At 41.1% G+C, this 26,523-nt stretch overlaps 1 protein-coding gene across 1 annotated transcript in view; it reads left to right on the forward strand.

The window, feature by feature from the left end:
- rbms3 (RNA binding motif, single stranded interacting protein) overlaps positions 1-19,324 on the forward strand; it is a 277,321-nt gene extending 257,997 nt beyond the window's left edge. Inside the window, exons 12-14 of the mRNA XM_054763521.1 lie at positions 9,937-10,026; positions 14,913-15,037; positions 16,661-19,324. Coding sequence (XP_054619496.1) covers positions 9,937-10,026; positions 14,913-15,037; positions 16,661-16,664 — 219 coding nt within the window. The 3' untranslated portion in view covers positions 16,665-19,324. The remainder of the gene's footprint in view (positions 1-9,936; positions 10,027-14,912; positions 15,038-16,660) is intronic.
- The last annotated feature ends 7,199 nt before the right edge of the window (positions 19,325-26,523 follow it).

Raw genomic sequence — 26,523 nt, forward strand, 5'->3', positions numbered from 1 at the left:
TAGAAAAGGGAGAAAACCAGCTTTTTGTGAAAAGAACTTTCACTTTGACACAAATATTGTTTTGCGTTTGTGACAGTTCAAATATCTAAACAACTATACCAACATAAACAACACAAAAAATGGGTTGTTTTCAATAAAAATAACCATTTATTTACAAATATAACACCATGAACTATTTACAATTTTCACATTTGGAGCTGAACTATGTGTGTGCACGCGTGTGCATGGTTGCTGCGCGCGTGTGTGCGCTTGTGCATGCATTAAAATTGCCCTACAGTGCGTAACCTTCCGCACGCTACACTCCTCCACGCTCTCTCACTCCTACTTCCTGTCATGTGTGATTTGTCGTTAACATGATCCCTGCTGAGCTCTTATCAAATGCACTTCTGCCACCTTGTGGCCGTTTTTATGGTTTAAAAGTGCCCTGAAGTGAAATGCATTACTGGAGAGTTGCATCATTTTTTGCCTCTCATGCAAAAATTGTAAAAGAGACATGAATATTTCGTTGTGATCAGGCGTTCAGGGTTATAAAAACATATGTATACGCCTTTGGTATTGATTGAGTTAATATTTCAACTGCATTGCTTGATTTCACCGCCAGTTATTAAGACTTCCTCATGTATTTTTCACCTTGCTGCAAAATTTTACAGAGCGGCAAGATATTCAGTCTCTCTCTTCCTTCACCGCCACCCTTTCATTTCGGTTTCCTTCCCGCACCTCAACTCTATCACATACTAAATCACACATGAAATATAGCACTCCATCAATTTTCTCACACACACATCACTGCCTTTAAATCAAGGCCATCCATTGTAGGATCAGGTTGGCTTAAAGGTGTCACAGGTCTGATGCCTGACTTCCTGCCCGAACCCCCATGCCAGGGGCACAAGGCTTTGCTGTGCTGTGTTTGATGGCTGTGTGTGATTGAAAGGGTGCTGTACAGTTACCCATGTGTTTCCAGGTGAACTGTCAGCAACTGTGATGCCGTGTCAGTCCTGTCAGCAATGACCGCCCCTCCTAATCTGCCCCAGCTTTGGTAGCAGTCAGTTTTTCCGACGCATTGTATTAGAAGAAAGCAGCTCCAAGGCAGTCTTGTCTTCTTTTTGCGACTCTTCTGTGCTTTCCTGGGGCCATGTGAAGTGTACTGTTTGTGTTTGTCTTTTAGTGAGCTGCACTCATGCCATGAATGCAACACTTGATCATCACTGGGCTTTGGGACATGTTCCTTACGGAACAGGCCAGATGTGCATAACATTTGACACTGATGGATTGAGAAAGCGTGTAAAAGAGAGGCTGCCTGACCAGCATTTGTCTGGAAAGTGGACTTGACAGCAGAACATTCCTCAAGTGCACGCACATGTGGTGGAGTTGTTTTGAACACCCTCCTTCTGGTCATATGACTTTGCCGCAGAGGAGCACCTGCCATGAGCAGGGTGGCCAAAACACACCCGGGTCTAAAGGGTAGCATTTTGGAGTTGAAACCTTGTTTTATAATACATGTCAACCAGCATTTGGCCTTAGTATTGACTTTGTTGGTGCAATTAGCTCCGTCTGGCCCACACAGGGTTGAAAGTAGAACCGTACCGCTTGGCCTAAACGTGGCTTTACCGTGAAGGCCAGAGGATCCTTAAGGAGAAGCCGCACCTCAGAATTTACTTTAATTTCCTACGAACTCTCTCTCTTTGTGTATTGTTGCGGCTTTCATTCTCTACGGAGAAAAGAACCCAATGTTCTTCGGTCCACCCAAGCCATGGCGGTGGTTTGGTGATCATAGCTTTCCAAGAAGACTTCTGTGGAGAGTCAGACTTGGAGAGCGTGGCCTGTTGGGAGGGAGGCATAGAAAACTTCATCTGTTGGTCACTGCTTTGGAATCTAGCAGGTTTAACCACAACCACTCGTGTCCAAAAGTCTTGGAACAGTGAGGTCAATTTCTTTATTGTTGCTGCAGATCAGGGGTGTCCAAACCTTTTCCAGGGGCCACATACTGAAAAATGAAAGAATGCAAGGGCCACTGTGATAGTTTGTAAAGTAACACATGTAGATATGCTAAGAAGTTATATAAATTAAAAAAAAATACTAGGTCTAGGCTTTGTTATATAGAAGTAGTTCTAAAAATGTAACTTTATTTTGTTTTGTTTGTTTTTCATAATATGATGGCTTTCAAAAAATATACAGTATTTTCCAGACCATAAGTCACCTTTTTTTTCATGGTTTGGCTGGTCCTGGGACTTATACTCCGGAGCGACTTATAAATGTGTTTTTTTTTTCCACACTGACAGCCGCGAGAGGGCGCTTTAGGCTGGTGTGCCAGCATCTGCTACTCCTATCACTCCTAACCCTGAAAATGTACAATGTAATCATCAATTTATAAAGACAACTGAGAAAGACGCAACACGTATACCCCCAAACAGAAAATCATATTCTGCAGATTACAAACTGCAAGTAAACTAGTTATGTTATGTTGGTTAGGCTATAGTTATCTGAATAAGTGTTACATACTGTATGTTACATTAACTGTTAGCCTGTTGTTATCTTTTATTGTCCTTACTATAAAATGCCTTTCAAGATGAAATGTCTGTTTTTGGTCTCTGGTTTTATAAAGTAAATTTCCCCCGGAAAATGCGATTTATAGTCCAGTGCGACTTTTTTGTGTGTGTGTGTTTTTTTAACGTTACAACACTGTGCTACTCTTACAAGTTTATTCTTGTGAAGTTGCAACTTTTTTTGCAACTGTTTGTTTTCTTAATATTTTGACAGCTTTATTTCTCATTTCTGCTGTTTTCTTTTTATTTTCAAAGTATTTCAACTTTCTTCTTGTCAATGTTTTTTCTTTATTCCCATATATTTATTTTTGTAACATAACAATTATAATTTGTTTTTTTTGTTTCTCCTAATATTACAACTTTAAAAAATATTGTATTTTTTCTTGAATATTTGAATTTCATGTTACTAAAATGACGTTACGTTTTCTCAAATTGGTGTTATTCTCGTAAAATTAAACTTTTTTTCATGACATTACAACTCTTTGGCTTAATATTTTGACTTTATTCTTGTAAAGTTACTGCTGTTGTTTTTTTTGCGGCCGCAAACAGCTCCCGGGCCGCACTTTGGACACCCTTGCTGTAGCCAGAGAACATTTTGGGTTTGACATCAAAATGAGTCCAGAGAGCAGGTAAATGGTTTTCTTCAAATATACTGAAGATTACACGACTGTTGATATCCAATTGTGATCTGTTACTCTCCAATTTACACGTGTGGTATGCATATACGGGGCTAAAACACTGCCTTAAAAGAAAACTCAACAGAGTGTCTCATTGTTTCACCGCCCACCAAATCTCATATACATGCAAATCAGTGCACCGCAGTGTCAGGTACGACTGAATCAAACGGTTGTCAAAACACAACCAAATGAGTTGTGTTTAAAGGACTTCAGTGTCTGTTAGTTATGAACGGCTTGGCTCTATAGCTTTAAACAACAACTTAATTGTCTTTGCTTGGTTTGGTGTCTACAACAACATGACTGCAGAATGCTAAAGGACCTCAGGCGGTGCCGGTTATGGATGACATAAACATGCCATGCACGGCCCTCACTGATTTACCGTGCATGCTGATTTACCACCAACAAGGTCTCAACACTTACCAATAGTGTATCATCTATCTGTCAGGCATTATGATTGCACCAGCGCTGAGGACCATAGCATGTACTGTGCTACGCTGGCTGGTAAGTATCATCTAAATGACAAAGAAAAACACAGTTACTAAATATGGATGTAAAAAGCAGGAACAAATTCTCATTTTGGACAACAAAATGACAAAACTCAGACCAAAAATTACTTTGTAAAATGTAAACATACAAAATTTTAAACAAAATTAGAAAACCGGAAAAAAAAAAACACACAACGCAAAATGTGATCGAGGCTTCGAATCTCCACGTGGAGTTTGCGTGGTCTCCTTGCACATCCCAAAAATATGCATGTTAAAAGCATAAAAATATAATAAAACGATAATAAAAATGAAATATCATAAAAACAATGAACAAAAATTGAAATGAAATTAAAATAAATTTAAAAAAGAATACAGTAATAAAACTAAATAAAGTTTAGTAATAAAAATTGACAACTCTAAATTGTCCATAGGTGTGAAGGTGTTTATGAATGGTTGTTTCTCTCTATGTGCCCTGTGATTGGCTGGCTCTCGCTCAAACTCAACTGGGATAGGCTCCAGCTCACCTGTGACTCTAACAAGGACAAGTAGTATAAACAATGGACGGATGGCCTACAATCCATTCAAGACTGCATCATAGAATGGAATACAGTCAAAATGTCAAATACCACTACAGTAATCCCTCGCAATTAATTGGTGCGTTTGATTAAACCGATGAATCCGCAATCATTAATTCCATTTATAAATGAAAAATGTAAATATGGTGTAAACACTATTAGAGCCCTGTAGACATGAAATAACACCCCTATAGTCCCCTTTACACTTGTATTACCCCATATAGTAGACATAATAACAGAAAATAAGACATATAGGACATAAATAAGAGTTATGCTCGAGTGTGTTGCTGTAAATGTCTGATAGGGGAGCTGAGTGGGGGGCAGACAGGAAGTGATGGCGGAGGTTCAGACTGGTTAAATGTTGAAGCATACGGGCGATCTTTGATTGGCCCGATGTTGGACAGGAGTGGGGCTACAGCGGGCGCTGATTAGTCCGTAGCCGCCTACGTATTCAAATGTTGATAGACTAATGTTAATTGACTTGGTTTTATTGTTTTTGGACACACATAATTCAACATATTGAAAAGGAATAGGAAGAAGCAGAGCTTATTTAACCCAACTGCTTCTCCATGTCTCAGCAATTAGTTTAGTTTGTTCACTTCCTGTTTTATTTGTACTGTTCTCTGATAGGAAGCGAACAGAATAGAGCATGTGCAACAATGGATACATGGTTAGGTGCAAATCCAGAGCCGTCCATTTGCAAGTACTCTGTTGTATTTGTGTGTAAACAACAGTGTTTGACATGACAGGAGGTGACCTTCCCTTCAAGGTGTCCGTCTTTTTTTGTCATCCTTGGTTTATGTTGTCATGGTAACGGTGGTAATTGACAGCTTCACTGTCCGTGGAAGACTTGTGTGAAGCATCCTCCTCTGTTATGTGCTGGCCTTTTTCAATTGACTTCTTGTTGGACAGACGTAAAGTATCACGTTCTATACTTACCTTAGTGTGCAGTCTTAGCCCGTACAAATACTAATAATGCTAACAATGTACTGCACAATGCATGCTTTTACTTCATCCTCAAGAAATGACACGTATTTTTGTTTGTTTTTGTGATCAACCACAAAGTGAAAAATGTAATAATGGGCATAGAACCAGAAATAATGTAGCAATCATAGAAAAAAGTTGCAAAACTTATTTTTAGACTTATATGACAGTTAAATATTGGTATTTCTCCTTCGCCATCATTGGCATCCGGAAAAAACACTAAGGGGGGGCGGGGTTAGCCATAAATAAAGCTTGACAAAAGGTATGGAGGATTGTACTTGCAGTACTTACAAGCTAAAGTAAGTTTTCTAAAGTATTTTTTTTCATTACCTTTTTAAGGCCTTCAAGCATGTGCATTGATATTATAAGTATGAATCACATTAGGGATATTTTATGTTGCCAGAGCTCCCCCCAAACAATGAAGCGAAAAGTATTAATAGAGCAGAAACAGGACAAAAATCATCTTTATCACCATAGCAACACATTCCTCTATTGTCAGACGTGACCACAACTGACTCGCGTGAACAGCAAGTGTGCAATTTAATCAGTTTCCTAATGGCTCCTAATGGTCAATCACACTTCAGTGTTTCAGATCATCAAACAAATTTAAATGTTAGTCAATGACAACACAACTGAACACAAAATTCAGTTTTTAGATGAAACTTTTTATTATTAAAGGAGAAAAAAAAATCCAAACCTACATGGCCCTTTGTGGAAAAAGTGATTGCCCCCTACACCTTTTTTGGGAATTTTGGCCCACTCATCTTTGCAGAATTGTTGTAATTCAGCCACAATGGAGGGTTTTCCTGCATGAAGCGCCTTTTTAAGGTCATGCCACAGCATCTCAATAGGATTCAGGTCAGGACTTTGACTAGGCCACTCCAAAGTCTTCATTTAGTTTTTCTTCAGCCATTCAGAGGTGGACTTGCTGGTGTGTTTTGGATCATTGTCCTGCTGCAGAACCCAAGTTGGTTTCAGCTTGAGGTCACCAACAGATGGCCGGACATTCTCCTTCAGGATTTGTTGGTAGACAACAGAATTCATGGTTCCATTTATCATGGCAGGTCTTCCAGGTCCTGAAGCAGCAAAACAGCCCCAGACCATCACACTACCACCACCATATTTTGCTGTTGGTATGATGTTCTTGTTCTGAAATGTGGTGTTACTTTTACGCCAGATGTAATGGGACACACACCTTCCAAAAAGTTCAACTTTTGTCTCGTCAGACCAAAGAGTGTTTTCCCAAATGTGTTGGGGATCATCAAGATGTTTTCTGGCAAAATTGAGACAAGTCTTAATGTTCTTTTTGTTCAGCAGTGGTTTTGGTCTTGGAACTCTGCCATGCAGGCAGTTTTTGCCCAGTGTCTTTCTTATGGTGGATTCATGAACACTGAGCTTAAGTGAAGCAAGTGAGGCCTGCAGGTCTTTGAATGTTGTCGTGGGGTCTTTTGTGACCTCTTGGATGAATCTTCGCTGCACTATTGGGTCATTTTGGTTGGCTGGTCACTCCTGAGAAGGTTCACCACTGTTCCATGTTTTTACCATTTGGGGATAATGGCTCTCACTGTGGTTCGCTGGAGTCCCAAAGCTTTAGAAATGGCTTTAGAACCTTTTCCAGACTGATAGATCTCAATTAATCTAAGTTAGGTTGTGTTCTAATGGAGGGGGGGTAAGTTTTTCACACAGGGCCATGTAGGTTTGGATTTTTTTCTCCCTTAATAATAAAAAGTTCCATTTAAAAACTGCATTTTGTGTTCAGTTGTGTTGTCGTTGATGAATGTTTCATTTTGTTGATGATCTGAAACATTTAAGTGTGACAAACATGCAAAAAAATAAGAAATCAGGAAGGGGGCAAACACTTTTTCGCACCCCTGTAACTGGACAGGCTCCCTTTGACAGCGAGATCGCGCTAATGATCTCCTTATTAGTTTGCTTCCATGCAGTAAACACGAGCGAAAAGACAAAACAGTCACAGAGAAATTGGTATGCATGCGTCCGATTCACCGGGGAGAAGGTCACTTGTAAACTCTCATAGTCCCTTTTAGCTGATAGCAGGATGAGAGGAAGGTGAGGGAGACGAAGGCTGACACGGAGAAAGTGGGAAAGTGTCGCAAAGTCTGGATGTTTCACCTCAGCCTTTTCTGAGCGTTGAAGTTGTGATAACCTTAAAGCCAGCCAAGAGTCGCACATCAGAATGCAAAGCAACACTCCATCAGGATGCGTCCTGCTAGCCGTGTGTAGCGGCAGCAGTAGGTGGAGTTCATCACACTCGTCTATGGCCTTTAGCTGCCCTCATTAGCAGTGAGCGGTGGAGCCGTCGCCGATCCATTAACAATACTGCCGGTAATGACACTTCACCAGCCCAGCAGCCAAGAAACGCTATTACCACATCCTACACGGGACTGAGGACACACATTTTAGCACTGCGAGGTAAGATCGAGAGGTGAGGGAATAAATAAAGCAAAGAAAGAAAGGCGTTACATATCCTGTGGCCCGGAAAAGCTGGAGGAAGATGAGGTGAGGTGGCGAGGCAGCCAGGTGGATTTTATCTGGGGATCACATCCGTTTGCTTTGTGCTGCAACATTATCTTTCAAGCCTCTTTGTCTTTGTCTCTCGCAATCGACACAGAAGTGTTGGGACCCTGGCCCATTACCCCCCACTAGAAATAGCAAACAATGTGAAGTGAATTCCCCCTGCGCTCCTTCCAGTGTGTTATTTTAAGGATTGAATGTTAACATCCCCAAACAAACGTAACCAGTTGCATTTGTTGTGGTTGTTCTGATATTTTTTCTTCAAATACAACAACCTTATATGTTGTGATACAAAAAAATAAGTGTAAATCGGTTGTGAGGAGTGTCCCTTGCAAGACCATTGCCCATAAAATGCTCATCCACAGTTCCAGAAACTCCAAGGAACGCACACTGGAACTCAGACTGGCTGACTTATGTCATCATAAGCGGTTTTCGACAAAACCAAAACTAGCCATTGCCTGCGCGTTTACTTGTGATTTTGGCCAGAGGCGTCAGGAGAATGGGCCGCGGTAAAAGATTTTTTGAACCTACAGCAGCCTGTTGACATGATTTTCTTCTATTTGTGCATAGTTTTCTTCTGTTTTCATATACTGTGTTTTATACGCTTATGTAACTGCGGTAATTTGGTTGGATGGCTTGACTACAATGACAGTAAAGCTTTCATACGTGCGCGAATCATTTGTCTGTGCGAACAACCTAAATCAATAAATAAATGGTTGCCATGGTAGAATCCAGGTTAATACAGTAATCCTTCATTAATCATAATTCATTGTTTCCAGACCTGACTGTGATAAGTGAATTTCCGCAAAGCAGGAGTCCTTATTTATAAATTGAATATTTTCATAATTAGAGAATAGAAAACCTGTTTACGACCTTCTAAATATGTTTTTTTAACATTATTAGAGCCCTGTAGACATGAAATAACACCCCTGTTGTCATCTTTACTCGTATATTACCCAATATAGAAGACATAATAAAAGAAAATAAGACATAAGACATTCATAAGACTTGTGCTTGTGTGTGTGTTGCTGTAAATGTGTTCCGGTGCTTAGGGATAGGACGTGACATCGGGGTTCAGAGTTGAGTTTTATCTTGCCGTGGGTTCGTAGCCCATGTGAGGGATTATCGTGCCTGTTGTGAGATCATTCAAACCTGATAAATTAGCCCTGGAGTTTGTGCTGTCCTCTTCATCACGCAGTGGTACAGCCTTTTGAAAGTCGTGTATTTTTTGCATGCACTGCTGCATGCTGTCGGGATCCACTGGCAGACTTGAGTAAAAGTTGCTAGATCGATCGCCTTTAACTTGAAAGCTCTATCATACGCATTTATTTGTGTGTTTTCTATGACGAGGGGGTGTGCATTAGGTGCACGATGGTCTGCTCTGAAGTGTACGAGATGTCACGAGACCATAAATTAGCTGCATCACTGTGTAAGCCGCACGGTTTGTAGCATGAGGAAAGAGTAGCGGCTTCTACACCGGAAATTGGTTTCATTTTTTAGTGGAAATGACCCTTATTTCGACAAAAACAGCCAACATGAGCGGCCACTTTTTAATAAGAAGAATTAAGGAGTGGAGCGGGACTTGATGAACCGGTCGACATCGATGGGTTGTCGACTGAAACAGGTTCCATGTGTTAATTAAAGCGAGACACACACAAATGCCCGAAAAAGCCACATGTTTAGCATTGAGTACTCGTTCATGTTGCATGTGAAGGCAACCAAACCTGTGTCACATGTGTAAAATGGCCATCATGGTGCGAGTTAAAGGGCACGGCAAACATGCCTAAAGCAATACTGTATACGCCACAGGCAAGGGGCATTCTTTCATTCCTTTTCTTCCATTTTTTTCCTCAGTCGTAGGCTTGCACAGTTCCCTGCCTGTGAAGTCTTGATGAAACAGCGGGGCACTTTTTCCTCCTCCTCCTCCTCCTCCTCCTTCCTAGTTTACCTCACATGCTCCTCTGTGGCTGTCCTGAGACAGCACTGATATTCTTTTGGCGCCCTCCGAAGGACACTGTTGAAAATTGAAAACAATTTTCCTTCTTTTTTTTTTTTTTTAAGCGTTTGAGTCTTATTTCCCGATACATTTCCAAATGACAGACTATGAATGTGTGTTTGTATCTTTTTGTGTGTGTTTCAGTACATGACTGCCGCCGCTGCAGCAGCGCCTATGCAAGGGACCTACATTCCCCAGTACACTCCTGTGCCTCCAACAGCCGTCCCTGTCGAAGTAAGACCTCCGGGCACCTTGTGCTCGCAATCAATAATTGGCTGACTCTTTTCCGAAAGACGACTTCATTACTCTTGACAGTCCAATCACTTCCACTCATGTGATGTTTGTCCTACGTCTAAAGGTGTTGTTCACCACATGAACCAACAGAAGCCAGTTAAGAACAATTTAAAAGTCTGACTAAAGTGTTTGGAGGTATACCAAATGTCATCTTTGCCGGTGGAGTATCCCAGACTGACCCCTTTCCAAGTATATACCCGGGTATACCTGTGAATATTCTCATTCGTCCAGGTCATTGTGTTCTCAGGGCATTGGATCGACCGCAACTGGACTGTTCAGGTTGTCTTAGACGACGTTTCGCCTCTCCTGTACTGTAATCAGGCTTCATGCTCAAAGACTCGGGGGCAGCGGTCGGGGAATCCCCGGACATGAACAGTTTCAGTCTTCTATGGTGCAAAATGACAAATTAATAATGTAGCCTCTAACAAATAACCACAGCATGACTATCAGCAGTGTTACACAAAGCTAACGGGGTTGATTCCACACAATTGACTGTTGTTGGCTGGCAGAGGCTCCCCTTCATTGTATCTTAACGACTGTCGTTTTGCCCCACAAAAGAGTGAAACCGTTCTTTGTCTGTGCATATGCCTCTGCCTTTAGAGCACCCGTGTCAAACCCAAGGCCCGGGGGCCGCATTTCGCCCGCCATATTGTTTCATGTGGAAATAATGCATGTTAAAAACACCCTTTAAACACACACTTTGGAATGGATTAATTGGATTTACATTATTTCTTATAGGAAAAATTGATTCGGTTACAGTATGTTTTGGTTAGAGTCCTACCTTCTGGAACGGATGCTAACAAAGGTTCCACTCAATGGAAGGATGACTATCTCTGATCATATTTTAATTAAAAATATAAAAAAAATAGAAACAATGCTACTAATTTAATGTGTAGCTGTAAAAAAAACAGAATTTCAATGGCAAATAGGCTTGTTAAAATGATTTGGCCATGTTTGTTGTTTTGCTGTTGTTTAAGTACATTAAATCATGTTTTAATCCATATGTACTAGTGGTTAGCATGTCGGCCTCGCAATCAGGAGATGGAGGGCTCGAATCTCCATCTGTGTGGATTTTGCATGCTCTGCGCAAGAGTACGGGGCAAAGACTCAAAATTTTCCATTGGCGTGCCCTGTGATTGGCTGGCGACCGGTCTCAGGGTTTACCCCGCTCGCCCGTGACCCTAATGAGGACAAGCGGTATAGAAAACGGATGGACGGATGTACTCAGATGACCAAACCCGTGCATAGTTTCTTCTTATTTGGGAAGTAACTGCTGGAGGTTATGACAAATCATGAAGCAAGAAGAGTGGGATGGCTGTCTGGCAACTGACAGTGTGGTCCTATTTAGATGGACTATCAGTCGTGTATCAGATGACAGGAGATCAAGTGAGATACAGTGCAGCTTCCCCAACACACACACACACACACAGATGCTTGGGGATAGAAGGTAGTGGAAACCGCACACATCTATCAGCCGCAGCGGTCTGTTTAGCCCAGCAGCCTCAGACAATGACTGTCCCCCCCCACCCGACAGACACATTAGTTTCTCCTCTCTTCTCTGAAAGGCGTGCAGGAGCGGGGTGGTGGGAGAAAGATGTAGTTGTAGAGTCGCCCGGGGCCCCTGTTAACGTTTTCATCTTCCTCACCAGTGTCCGCTCAGCAGCCGGGTGTATATCAATGCATCATGCGGTGTCTGGAGGGCAGATGTATAGACAGGTCACGGTATCCTTGAGAGCTTGTTAAAGGTGATTGACTCCATGCGGGCAAACAGGTATAGTCAAGACATAAAAATGCCAATAGGCTGTTGGGATCAATTCGGCGAGTACATTTGTCTTTTTCTATCTTGTGCGTCGAGCTCGTCAGCAAACAAGAAGAATTCCCCGTAAAGAATGATTGTCTCTTACCTGCGCCTCTGAAATAATTCCACCCTGTTCATCTTTCAATTAAAGAGATGCCGTTTCTCATCTCAACATGCTCGTTAGCTGAATTATTAGGTAGCAGGCAATTTATGGAAATGTTATTTGGTGCTTAATAACCATCAGCTACAAATTAAATGCGAAAATTCAAGACATCAGGACGTGCTTTCGGACCAGACAGTCCATTTATATTCGAACCGAGGGGTGTCTAAACTTTTCCACTGAAGGCCACATACTGAAAAGCAGAGGTGGGAGCAAGTCAGTGTTTTTTTTTTTTTTCCCCAAGTCTTAAGTAAGTCTCAGGTCTTTAATCTCAAGTGTCAAGTCAAGTCTCAAGTAAAGATGTGCAAGTCCAAGTCACGTCTCAAGATGTCTTTGAGTCCTTACAGGTCTTTCAGCACTGTTTAGCGACGCGGTGTTCAAGGTGCCGCCAAGCGTCCATTTGCAGCCCACGGCTGTTTTTTTATTGGCCAGCAGCACAGTCTAAAAATATTCTGTCATTTTACAAGAAAATTAAAACAACAGCAGTACTTTTATAGGAGAGAAAAGTTGTAATAAGTTGTAATCTAATGAGAAAAAGTCAACATTTTATGAGAATAACATAAAACAGTCAAACCTGTCTGTAGCGGCCACTAAAGGGAAACTGCAAAAGTGGCCGCTATAGGCAGGTGGCCATTATAGACAGGTTGGCGGCCATTTTGAATTTGTGCGCGCACATATTAACATGTCTGTGATTAGAAGCTTGTTGTGTTTGCAGATACATATAATTATACTGTTACATGTTGACCAGTAGAGGGCATTGTGGGACTGCGGATAAAAGTTGTAAAGAACTACAAGGTTAATAGACCGCTGTTAATAAAGCGATTAAAGTGCATCAGCGACTTGAGTCTCTCCTTCCACACAACAAGGGGCATTACAGTACTGACCAGTGCGCATTGTCTCACACCAGGAAATAAACGGTGTCACTGTCTGCAACAAGCTCCAAAGAAGACGGCTTTTTTATGTGGAACAACTACAGTAATTAAAGTCTACACACGACGGCTTCATTCATTAATAAAAAGAAACTTTTTTGTGCATGAAGCTTCTGCTTAAGTCGGCATTTTGCCCGCTATATGCGGTCAGATATTGACCAAGGGATACAAAATGGGTGGCCGCTGGCCGCGTTAGACAGGTGACTGCTATACACAGGGTCTATAACATGCAAATTTTCTGCGGGGGATTTGTCAATGGCCGCTATAGGCAGGTGGCCGTTCTATACAGGTGGCCGCTAAGACAGGTTTGACTGTATGAGGAAAAATAACATCATTTTAGTAGTTTAAAATTTAAATAATAAAGAAAAAAAGACATTTTTTAATGACAAACAAACAAAACAACAAATAATGAAATTTTTTAAGTGGTAATGTTATGAGAATAAAATCAAAATATTATGGGAGTAAAATCATAAATATGAAAAGAAAATTTGAAAGTTGAAATAGCTGGAAATTATTTTTTAAAAACCAACAGCAGCAGCAAAACTGCAGTGCAATTCAATGCTTTTTGCGTCAGTGAATGAAAGACAGATAGAAACAGACGTAGCTTGGCTAGCTTGTGGTTAAAGAAAACGTAGTCGCGAAGCAATTCCAATCGCTTTATTAACAAGCGGCAAACTCAACACGGCGTAAACACCCTTACACAGCCTGAGTCGCATAAGCACGCTCTGCTAACTTCCACTCCCGCTCGCTAACGAGATGACTTTCCAAGTTATTTTGCCGACTCGGCTGGCGTTTCAGGTGGCTGCTAAGTGGTGGGGCGGGTTAGCGTTTGTGAGGAAATACCACCGTGAATCAGCAAATATTTCCACACACACACGTTCCTTCTCCTGATGACAGCATTTCACTCACATAACGTGAACTTCCGCATAGATTCACTTTTTATTGCCCAATTCTACTCATAACACTCGCTTGCAATCTTGCGTCCCTTTGGTTTTGCCATTTCTGGTTCGCCGGAATTATTCAAGAGAGTAGCTCCACCTAGTGTTGAAACTAAGAATACAAAACAGCGATTACATGCTATACGCGGGCCATAGTAAATTATATTTTTAAACTTTGTTACGGGGCAGTTAAAAATGGATGACGGTCTGCATTTAGCCAGCGGCCTGTAGTTTGGACACCCCTGTCCTAACCCAACGACCAACCATCCATCCATCAATTTTCTATAGTGCTTGTCCTCACTAGGGTTGCGGGTATGCTGGAGCCTTTCCAACAACCAACCAATTGATTATTGACTTACTTGGCAAAGATATCAGGGGTCTCAGACTCACAGACCTTATTTTGAGGCCCCCTACTTAACACCAAAGTATAGTGTAATTGCGGCACACACAAATAATTAATACATGGTCGCTGTTTTGTGGTTTATTGTGCCTGTCAATTTTTGTCAAATTACCTCAAACTGCTGACAGGAATCACCTACAAACCTCAATTGAATGTTGTCGATGTGAGATGTGTATCATTCCAAATAGCCCACCAGTGGCCAAAGTCGCTTTCCTAAATAACCTCAAAAGCAGAGCTTCCTTCCTAATTGTCACCCAGTCTTCCCTCTGTTGACTTTTGTTGTCAGGTCTGGTTGAAAGATCAGTTCTAAAGTGGTAGTCTGGACCTTAACTAAGACCACACCATACTAACCCTAGCCCTAACCCCTACCCTAATCCTCTAACCCTGAACCCTAAACCATAACCATAACCCTGAAGCCTAACCCTAAACCCTATCCTCATCCTCTAACCCTAATCCTGAAACCTAACCCTAACCCTCTAATCCTAATCTTCTAACCCTAACCATAACTTCTAATCCTAACACAGCAACACAGGTTTCCAAATGTATCAAGCATTGGTGGATCAGTCCGAGCTAACACATTTCTCAACGTGTGTGTTCATAGGGAGTCGTGACTGATGCCTCCCCGCAGACAGTGAATCCCTCATCACAGGAAGTGGGTGGCCAGCAGCAACAGATTCAGGTGGACAGTGCTGCTGAACACGTTCCCGCTTACTCATACCAGTCCAAGTAAGTACGTCGGAACAGAAGTCAGTCAGTGAGTAAACCAAACAATTGAACCAACATATTAGTATGGGTGTAACGGTGCATGTATCCGTCAGTATGCTGATTCCCGCATAGTAAGTGAGGAACAGTAAGTGTACATTCAGCAAGCCTCCACAAGCCCAGGTAGTGTCCCGAAAAGCAGACAAAAATGCAAGACATTCGGCACGGAAGCAGAAATCTAGGTGGACAAAAACAGCGAGAATCATGGCGAGTGGTAGTGACAAAAAGAATCTTGTTTGTTTAATTTTAAGAATTAATAAACAGAAACACTGAGCAGTTTTATGTTTTGCACTTAGTTCTTTTACTGTACCAATAATGAACCGAACCGTGACCTCAAAACTGAGGTACGCATCCACCCGTGATTATGGAGTACTGTTACACCTTATAAATGACTCTTTAGCCACCAAGAACCAGTCGGATTACATCATGGCTGACAAGCGAGCACAGTCTGCCAGTCCTGTCACTGGCCGACTTTTCAGTCTCTGTTCGTGCAGTTATTGGACGGTCTCTCTCGCCAGTCATTCTAACCACCGATAGGTAGGCATGCATCTCTAAAGGGGTTTTTAATAATGTTCCTCCTAATATAGTAATCCCTCGTGTATTGTGGTTAATTGGTTCCAGACAGTGATAAGTGAATTTTCGCAATGGATGATTCAATATTAATAAACCAGAATATTTTTGTAGTTAGAGCAAAGAAAACCTGTTTATGACATTCTAGCGATGGGTTTTAACGTTATTACAGCCCTGTAGAAACGAAATAACACTCCAATAGTCAGCCTTACAGCCCCGTTTTCTTTGTTTAGATCACATTGCACAGGCTATGGGATTACTGCGACATAACAGATAGCCACCGCTAGCATAGCAAGCTAGCTCGCTAACTAGTGAGCCTCTTCTATTTACTTATTTTAAACTTACGAAAGTGTTTCAGACGGAGTGGGGCAGAAGGACAAAGAAGGCCAAAACTTACTTCCACACGGAATGAGAGGAGAACATTTTTGTCATTCGTCTCAGCCATGGCAGGTCGGCTCGGCTCTGCTGGCTCAGTAGCCAGTCTCCGTGCAGTGTGAAAGGTCATGTAATCTAACGTCATGTGGCATTACTGATGCCTAGTGAGCAGAACACTACATATAACTTGTCTTTCGATATTTTTTGTCTAATAATAGGCCATAGTCAACCACGAAAGCGCCATCGTTTATTAATGAATTGTTTATAAAAAAGCCGCAATAGTAGTAATAGCCAATAATAGCCGCAATATAGTGATGGAGCGAGCGATGGGGGTGTTATTTCATGTCTAGCGGGCTCTAATAATGTTAAAAACAGCATTTAGAAGGTTGTAAACAGATTTTCTGTGCTCTAACTGCAAAATATTCAGGGAAATTCACTTAACCAAAATTCACTTAATCGATGAACCGCGATAAACAAGGGGTTACTGCACTCGCTCATTTTATTGTACGTTATTGCCGCCTTTTCAGCGTTTCCACTTTTACACACGTATTTTACTCTCACGCTTGATTTGAATGCAATAATTTGATTGCAACTGCATCTCCGTCTCTCTCTTTGCTTCCCTGTGTTCTCCTCTTCCACCAGATAACAACGGCCTCAAAGAATGTTCCTGTGACAGCGTTGCCTTGAGACATAAGGTGGCTGCACTGTGAATGTGAGGGGGGAAGAAAGAGATTGCTTCCAGATTGCCCAGGCACCAAAAAAGAGACACTTTTTTCATTTTCTACCTGGTCAACTATAGAAAAAAAAACAATAAGGAAGCAATGAATGCTGAGAGAGGGGGAGGGGGGGGTTGGGAAATTGCAGGGCACAGTGCAAAGGAGTGAAATTGTTTTAGTGTGAAAACCTGCCTCAAGGGCTGGGCTGGAGCTAGAAAATTTTCTCAAAGAAAATGAAAAAAAAAACACCAAAAAAAAAAAAAAAAACACCACAGGAAGGAAAAAAAAAAAAAAGACAAAAAATGAATGTGAAGCTAGGCGATGAAGTTTATTTTGTAATTAGAAAGCGGGGAGTCACATTTGAGATACACACCGAAGATTGTCTTCCTCAGATATTAAGCTACAGTTTCTTTTCAGTATTTTTTATGTTCTAGTGTTAAATTTTAGTTTTCTAGGTATATTTTAAAACAAAGTGGGTTTTTTCTGTCTTGAATCTTCATGGCCTTAATTTCAAGGGCGCCAGAGACTTTTTACAAGTTCAAGTCTGACGTCTGGTTGGAAAAAAACAAAAGAAAAAAAAACAAAAAAAAAACAGAAGCGAATCAGTCTTTTGGACCACACGGGGGGGGGTCCAAGGAATAGAATCTATCACATAAGCTGTACAGATTTACTAGAGAAAAGTGTTTTTTCTTTTCTTCGTTCGAAGAAAGGTTTGATTATTATGTCAGAGGTAACTAGATGTTAAGAAGCTAAAGGGGGGGGGGAAGACTTGAGATTTTTCATAACGAGGAAAACATACGCAAACACGCTGCATTGCGGATGCAGTCTGTTTTGTAAAACGCTGAACTCGCTTTTTTATGGTCATCGTTATTATTTACCGAGCAATGTTGCTGTCAATGACATTACTGCTTTTTATCTGCCACATTTTACATTTTTTATGAGCTTTCCGGTGTTTTTAGCCCGCTTTGCTTGTCACACTGCAAGAAAAAAAAAAAAGAGAAAAAATTATAAAACTGAAAAAAAAAATAAATAAAAAAAAAAGAATTTAAAAACCCTACAGAAAAACCTGGCAGTGAAACAAAAACATTCAATCAGTGCAAAAAGCAATAGAGGAAATTGTTGACAATTTCTGTAGTCTTTCCTAGTCGTGGATCAAATGCAGCCCATGGATGGCCATTTTTATACCAAAGATGAAGATACACTCTGAAGCAGAGGTCTTTTTTTTTTTCTTTTTCTTTTTCTTCGTCTCATTTTTCTGTTGGTTGTTGATGTTGATGATGTTGTTGATGTTGATATTGCTGTTGTTCTCGTTGTTGTTGTTGCTCTTGTTGTTGTTTTTTTATTTTATTTGATCTTGACGGCCGGACCAGTCCTTACGGATCCTTCATGACAACCCATGCACCTACACACACACACACACACACACACACATGCACTTACACACGCGTAAAGCTGTCTTTAACAAGCGATGTGGCACCGGTGTCTTCACAGTTTATAAATGCCGCATTAGTTCGTCCGCCAAGAGGGCCACGAAAAACTTTTTTTTGCACCTGTGGGTCATGAGGGCCACTAGAACGCATAACGTATTTTCCGGTCCATAATTAGATCTGGAGTATAAATCAAATGAGTCAAAAAATGAGTCTGAAGAGGGGAAAAAACATGTGACACTGGACGATCAGTCGCATCTACCGGTATTTATGATGGCGCGATCATTAGAGGGAACTTGGCGCCGCTCCTAAACAACATCAAATTCATAAGACAAAAAGATGAAGACAGAGGGATGGGACAATGTTTACACCAACAAGGACACAAACTAAAGCTACAGAATCTAAGTATTTGGATCCAATAAAAACTTACCTGTTTATTAAATGTCAGAATGTTCTCAAAGAAAACACGATTAATACGTGACCTGATGCCCATGTGCAGCTGGGTGAGTAGAAATGTATCAGACAGACGTATTTTAACACCAAAACATCAGTTTTGTATTCACTAATGAATTAAAATAGACTGTGTGTATTTAGATAGTCAGTGGCTGGCGCAGCAGCTACAATCTCCAAGACAGACATAATTAGTGTCCTAACACTTCTGTCTAAAATACATTTCTCAATCCACACAGGTGTCATACTGTATCATCATAGTTGCACATTACTTACAGACACATAGTCTTGGAAAGTATTCCTTTAAAAAAGCTTCAATTTGCGTGTCTAAATGCATCACGACAAGCTCAATTCAATGCAACTAGGCATGGGCCTATGTATGAGATTCTGACCGTATGATAACCTGGGGCAGAAAAAAAGTCACGTTTTCCCAGTATTACGTTATTTTGAAATGTCTTTATTGAAAAGAGAAAAAAAATGAAATCAAAACAGTAATTTGTCAACCATACAACACGATGAAAGTGGAACATATTTATTTCAAATAAATCACAAAACATAACTGAATTGTCTCTCAATAAACAATAAATAAATCAAACGCAGTTCACAATGCAGTAGACTGCGGCTAATCCTGCAACTCAAGTCACAAAAAAAAGCAAAATTCAAATAAATGCAATCCAGTAGCTCAAGAAGGTCACAACATCAATCATTTTTTTTTTAAAACTCGTAATGTTACGTTATTATTTTGCAGAGTAGAATGTGCAGGTCACACTTTTCCACAAACTCCCGTTTCCGGGTCTTGTGATTGTTAGCAACTGAGACATTAAGTAGTTGTTGCTAGTTCAGTGGAGAGTAAACGCTTTATCCCACTTGTCCTCCACTCCTGTCTGCTTCTGAATCACATCTCCACGTTTGGTCCCCCTCGACGTGAGTAATATGCCGACCGACAACAGCGCGGCCGTACCGGCGCCGCTCAGTGCTAACGAGGCAGCTAACACCGGTGCTATCTATGCCCGACGTTTGGCAACACGGCGCACGCTCGTGGTTTCAAAACATCGAAGCCCAATTCTGACAGCAGGGACGAATGGTACGACGAACTATTTTAGTGGTTTTGAAATTGTGATTTTGTTCATACCGCGGTGTACCTTGAAACCGTTAAACGGCCCTTTCTTAATTGTGATCATTAGGTGTCCAAGCACCACCCCACTTTAACGTAAAGGCAGCACCTTTTAAATGATGTACGTATTTTCATATATACTGTAAGTACCACCTGACTATAAGTAGCAGTTCGGCTTCTCCAAGTCACTGTTGATGGACTACACTGCTGATGGGGTTGTCATACAACTTCATGTCAAAAAAGTTATTTACTGCATTTTGCCAGTCACATTAACCTTTGGAAACTGCGAGACGCCCGTGCTGGTGTCGGCTGGGTTGTTCCCGTGTTGCTGTGGTAACTGCTTAACATTCATAAACACACGTCAATGTAACTTATTTTAGGAAAACAGAAGGCAATTCAAACCACAAGCCCTGAAATGAGGCAGTTGTTGAAAACGGAAGCTCCGCTGTGCTCCAACTGAGGTTGGGAGCCCCAACAATCACGGCAAACGGTCATAAATAAAATGAAACCACTTTGCGCTGATGTGTGCATCCAACAGCACTGCAGCTCTGCTTGGCTTTTGGCTTCGACATGGTAGCGGCTCTGTGTGGTCGCTTGCAAGTATAGGGACCGGTGGATCTTTGAGACGACAGAAGGCTCTGTCCGACTGCACCACTTGACGATTCCATCTAAATATTTACGTCAGACGGTTTCATACGGCCGCAAATTCAAATGTTGTGTTCATGGACGGTAGGCAGAACAGCATGAGTAAAGTCTATGTGCTTAAGTACAGTATGAGTAACACCTTCATTGAGCTTACGGAACATCGGACGCCTGAGTAACGTCTGTTTACGTGTCAGTGATGAAAGGTGTTTAAAGTCAATCTTTGACAGACAAAACGCGTAAAGTTGACACTCTTGTAGTTTTTACACAACAGTTGCCGTTTCATGTAACTCATTCCACAGGCATGACTAATCAACATATGGCCAAGCAAACCATGGCTTGTTTTAAAATTAAAATACTATTATTATTTTTGGAGTACAGTAGTCCCTCGTTTATCGCGGTTGATTGGTTCCAGACCGGATCATGATAAGTGAATTTCCACAAAGTAGGATTTGTCATTTATAAATATATTATATATATTATATATAAACATTTTTGTAGTTAGAGCATAGAAAACCTGTTTATGACCTTCTAAATATGGTTTTCAACATTATTAGAGCCCTCTAGATATGAAATAACACCCCTATAATCACCTTTACACTCCTATTACCCAATATAGTAGACATAATAACAGAAAACAAGCCAATTAAGACAAATAAAACTTGGAAGTGACGTTGAAGGGTTCAGAGTTGAGTTTTAGCTTGCCGTGGGTTACGGCCACGACAGTAGCCCGTGTTCAGGATTATTGTGAGATCATTCCAAGCTGCAATAAAAGCCTCTTGTTCCGGCGATCAAGTATGGTGATTGTGTGTCTCACCGAACATTACATTAACATTACTGACACCTAGTGACCAGTGTAGAATACTACATGTATCACAACATCTTTGATTGTGTCTTCGTCTGTCTTATATTTGTATCTTAGTTCCTTCAGCCATTTTATGCTTAAATGCTTGATTAAGGAAAAATTTAAGGTACAATTTGCTTAAATGTGCATTTTTTTAATGGATAATTGGCCGTATTCAACCACAAAACAGCATGATTAATATATTTTTGAAAAACCATGATGGAGTGAAGCCGTGAAGTGATGAGTAATTACTGTACTAGCACACTTCTGCCTGCCCAACAGCTAGGAAAGCCTACAAACTGGTAAGTTTCCGCCCGAGTTACATTGAAAATGGCAAAAATACGCCAGGGAAACATGAGAACCGCTGATCCAAAGCTGGACGTTGGAAGTTTTGAACATGTCCGAAGTTTGAAACAGCTAATACCGTCTATCAACATCTAGCTATACCTGTAAACCAGCTAAAAACGAATTTAACAGTCAAAAAAAAGTACAGCTTCGTTATTCAGACGGAATCGTTAAACGGCGCAGTAGAACAGAGCCTTAAAATCTGAATGGGTAGCTGAGGCTATGTTCACACTGCAGGGTATGACGCCCAGTTCGGATTTTTTTGTTAAAATCTGATCTTTTACATAGTATTCACATACCAACCAACGAAATGTGTCTGGGAAGTGACACGCGTGCGCACAAAACAGGACGCCACAATTCGTGGCCTCGATCCTGGTGCATTTGCCGACTCTTTCTTAACCAGTTATGTCACGTAGAGCTTTGGATAGTAACCGAAAGGACAAGATAGTGGGTACAAACGGCCGAAATGAGTTTCCTCCGCAGGGTGGCTGGGCTGTGCCATAGAGAGAGTGAGAAACACTGTCATCTGGGAGAATTGGGAGTAGAGCCACAGCTCCTCTGCATTGAGAGGAGCCAGATGAGGTGGCTCGGGGATCTGATCAGGATGCCTCCTGGAGGTGTTCAGGGCACGTCCAACCAGTAGGACCCAAGACAAATTGGAGAGACTGTGTCTCAACTGGCCTGGGAACGCTCTTGATGTGTGACCCGACCTCGGATCAGCGGAAGCAGATGGATAGATAGATGGATGGATGGAGGCGAGACTTTTGGCTATGGCAGTTTGCGGGTCACTGACTGCGACGTCTGTTCCAAGGAGCGTGAGGAGTCAGAGCCAGGAATGGTGGGACATTGACGTGAGCCACTTCAATGACTAGAAAAACTTTTGCCTCCATCTGTGAGTACATTTCCCCAACTCCTGCATGGCAAAAGATGCCTTTAGGTGAGTGTAGGTTGGATATACGCAAGTGCAGTAGCATCGGTTCATAGTGGATTCATAGTTACATACGATACATACGAAAGAGGCTTGGGTCGCATTTGGAAAAATCTGAATTGTAGTGTTTACACATTCAACAAAATCAGATACAGGTCACATGAGCAAAAAAATCGGAATTGACCTGCAGTGTGAACGTAGCCTTAGAGACGCCCTGAATAACCCATTTGTTATTGTCCATTGCTTCTTATTTGAAATCCAACTACATTCTTTCAGAACAGGTTCTTGAGCGTCTCTAGAAAACGTGGTCTCTTACCTTTACCAGTAATACCACTGGGGAGGGCGGTGTCCCCGCCTCGGTAGCCATGACAAATTGTTGATGTCGCTTTCATCCTTGATCCCAGTGTCAGTTACACCACCCATCATTCCGGTGAGTTGCACAAACAAACCACGTCTCATCTCATCACGCCTTTCTGTTCCGAAGCGGCATGAGGTTTTAATGACTTCATCACTGAGGAGTTTTCTCAAGATAGACTGCCAGGCATTGAGCATTTTAGCCCACATGAGAGCAGCCCGCTTTGTCTCGGCCCGCCACAGTGGCGTTAGAGCACTAAAAAAGAAGCTCTTTCTTGTCCACGCTTCACTGGCACTGCTAATGTGAAAAGGCCAAGTCAGGATCCTTTGCTCTCATTTTCCCTTGCTGTCATTCCCTCCCTTGTGGCCATTCTCTCATGCCCTCCATGAGGTTTCTTCTCTTTATCGGGTGGTGCAAAAGCGTAACCACAAACCAATTTAAGTCATTCGGGCAATGAGGCTTCGCGGGCCCAATTTGTCTCCCTCTGGGACAATAGGATCTACTCCAGTGTCCCTCAAAATAACCATTTCTTCTGGGGGGGGAAAAAGGCAGGTTTGCGTTTAGACGACGCAGGCAATTGAGACCCAAGTTGCTTTGTGAAACCAATGAAATTGAAGTTCAGTGCTTCTGCGCTGCATTTTGGGAAATGATCTTTGGTGCTCGGTACTATTTCAGTCGAGAATCTGTATTGATTTCAGGGTGGAATTTATTGAGAAATTCCGAATCATTCCTAGTTGGTGATGCACCACGATGTGTCTAGTTCTTGAACCAGTCTCGTGTTTGTGCTAGCCAGAGTTACCTGCTTAGCTTCTGGTCTTCGGACTCCAAATGTGACTTTTTAATCGTGGCGACAATTTGCGAATTGAACACTCGGAGAGCGCAGACCTCCGCCAAGCGCCATAGTTCCCCCCCACATCTTTGATATTTTGCAGAACCTTTTGGAAACTTGTCCTGTATTTTTTACCCAAGTGCTCTGACCATTTTTTGTAGAGTTATATGCACAAATGCCGAAATTGGTCCTATGTCGCAATGTTAAACAATCCTTTAAAAAAAATTCCTGGATCCAGGCGGTGATCCGGATCAGCCCCAAAATGTAATTCCTTCTTCCATATCCAATTTCTGAAAATTTCATCCAAATCCATTCAGAACTTTTCAAGTTAAACTTTTCAAGATAAACGCTTGCGCTTGGCGGAGGTAATAAAGATGCTAGGTACGTCTTAACGGCAATTATCTTAATAGGTGAGCGATCAGACAGGCTGGCATCGATTTGCTTAACCAGTAGCATCAAGTCACCGCAGGAATCCAGTGACATTTTACAGACTATTTTTGATTTTCACAGTAATGCGGGACGAAGCTTGTCCCTTTTATGTTCATAAAACTCACTGAACAAGAAGCTTGAGCAGTTTGCAGCGTCTTTTTCAAACAAAGTGGCCCTCCGACGCCCCGGGAGTTTAGAGGTTCAAATTTGCATATGGTGCTGAAGAGGGAGTCATCAGAGTTTGTGCTGATCTCTAAAAAAGATGTTCATTCGTTGGACTCCTTTATGGTTTTAAATGTCAAAATAGAAATGGTCACCAAGTGACTCCACTCGCCATTGTCACCCTTGTGTTGTGTGACCTGCCACTCACTATCCGATTGCTCCCGATGAAATCTCCACGGTTCCTTCATTTCCCCTGCCTGCGTCTGGGGTTGTGTTACACCGCAATCCTGTGTTTATCCAGTTTATGGATATGGCACAGCTATAAAGTTCTCAAGACATGAATTATCTTAATAGGACTCATAATACAGAATGTGCACATTGGCGAGTATAGCGATTCCCAGAAATGGGCTGCGATTCAATAGAAACGGAATTATGAGAGAGGGAGGAATAACCACACAAATAGGAAGACATGCATCATTTTTGCTAATGGAGAATCAATGCAGAAACAGAAGCATTTGTTTGCTCCTGGTATATATTTCTAATAAATGACCCACAGATCTGAAATATGACCCATATAAACAAACAGAAGCTGCTTTTTCTTAATGGGAACTCAAGGTTTGGTGTTTAAATGTGACAACTGAATCTTTTGGAGTCGATGTATTGTTCTAAATATGCTCAGTGACTGCCCTCTGCAGGTTGAAACCTTGCTCTTGCCATTGAATTTTACTGTGTCATGCACCTGCACCCGTTTTTGAGTATATTTTAAGAGAGACACGTCCCCTCTCATGGGGAATTTGTGGCACGAGGAGGCTTTCATCCGGCAAAAGAGCCTTTCCTGCTTCCGTCTGCGACTCCTGACAAGATTTATTTCATTTCCCAGCCACACAAAGAGCGTTTGGGTCGAGTCTTTCACCGTATTTGGAGACTTTCAGGATGATACCTTTTGTTAAAGTGATGGTCCAGAACAGCACATTGTCAAAGCATAGCAAAAACTCATATATTGCGTGGGTGCCTTCCCATAATCCACTATTGAATCCTTACCCCGTAAGCCAGTGGTTCCCAATTTTCTGTCATGACAGAAATGTTTTCACCCCCAGGATTAAAGAAGTTTACGTACTATAGTATATAGCAGTGGTGTCCAAAGTGTGGCCCAGGGTCCATTTGCGGCCAGTGGGTGTTTTTGTATTGCCCTACGGCACATTGTAAAAATTTTATTTAACAAGAAACCAAAAAAAAACCCAGCAAAAATGGACAAATTAGCAGTAACTTTACAAAAATAAAGTCAAAACTATTCTGAGAGTCTAACGAGAAAAATGCGTAATTTTACGAGAATAACGTTGCAATATTATGAGGGAAAAATAGCATGAAATTGAAATATTAAAAGAAAAAAACTTATTTTTTTAAGTCATAATATAAGAAACAAACAAAACGGCAAATAAAATTTATAGTTTTACGAGAATTAAGTCAAAATATTATGGGAATAAAGTCAATAATTATGGGAAGAATATCTATAAGATTTCTATAATTTTACAAGAATAAACTGGTAATATTATGAGGAAAAATAATGTCATTTTAGAAGCGTTGAGTTCAAATATTAAAGAAAAATGTGTTTTTTCGTAGAAGTCGTAATAGTATGATCAACAAATCAAAATGCAATTGTAATTTTTGGAAAATTAGGTTGTGGAAAAAGTTAGAATATTACGGGAATAAAATCATAATATTACAAGAAGAAAATGCACAAAGGTCATTTAAGAAAATGTTGCAATATTTGGAAAATTGAACAAGAAAAACAGCAAAAACGTACAGGCTTTTTCACCTACATCACAAAGCAGAGATGCAGTATTTTTCTTGAAATATATAACTTTTTAGCATATCTACATACAGTATGTTGCTTTAAAAAATATCAGCGGCTGTGGAATCCTTTCATTTTCCACAATGTGGCCCTTGCTGGAAAAAGTTTGGACACCCCTGTGTTAGAACGACCGTCCTTTCAACCGTGTTTGTCAAGCAAATTTACCATCAATTTCAGTGTATAAGCCGCTACTTTTTTCTTAAACTTTGAACCTTGCAGTTTATACAGCTGTGCGGCTAATTTATGGATAAATCCTAATCTTGTGACACCTCCTTTACTTCAGAACTGCTACTAATTAACACAGCAATTTAACACTCAATGGATATACCTGACAACTATACAAACATGGACCAATATGATTTTAAAATGAGAAAAAACAACAACTTTTTTGAAGTTTTCCTATGATGCATTA

The sequence above is a fragment of the Dunckerocampus dactyliophorus genome, chromosome 20 (genome assembly GCF_027744805.1).
Source record: "Dunckerocampus dactyliophorus isolate RoL2022-P2 chromosome 20, RoL_Ddac_1.1, whole genome shotgun sequence".
NCBI classification, from domain to species: domain Eukaryota; kingdom Metazoa; phylum Chordata; class Actinopteri; order Syngnathiformes; family Syngnathidae; genus Dunckerocampus; species Dunckerocampus dactyliophorus.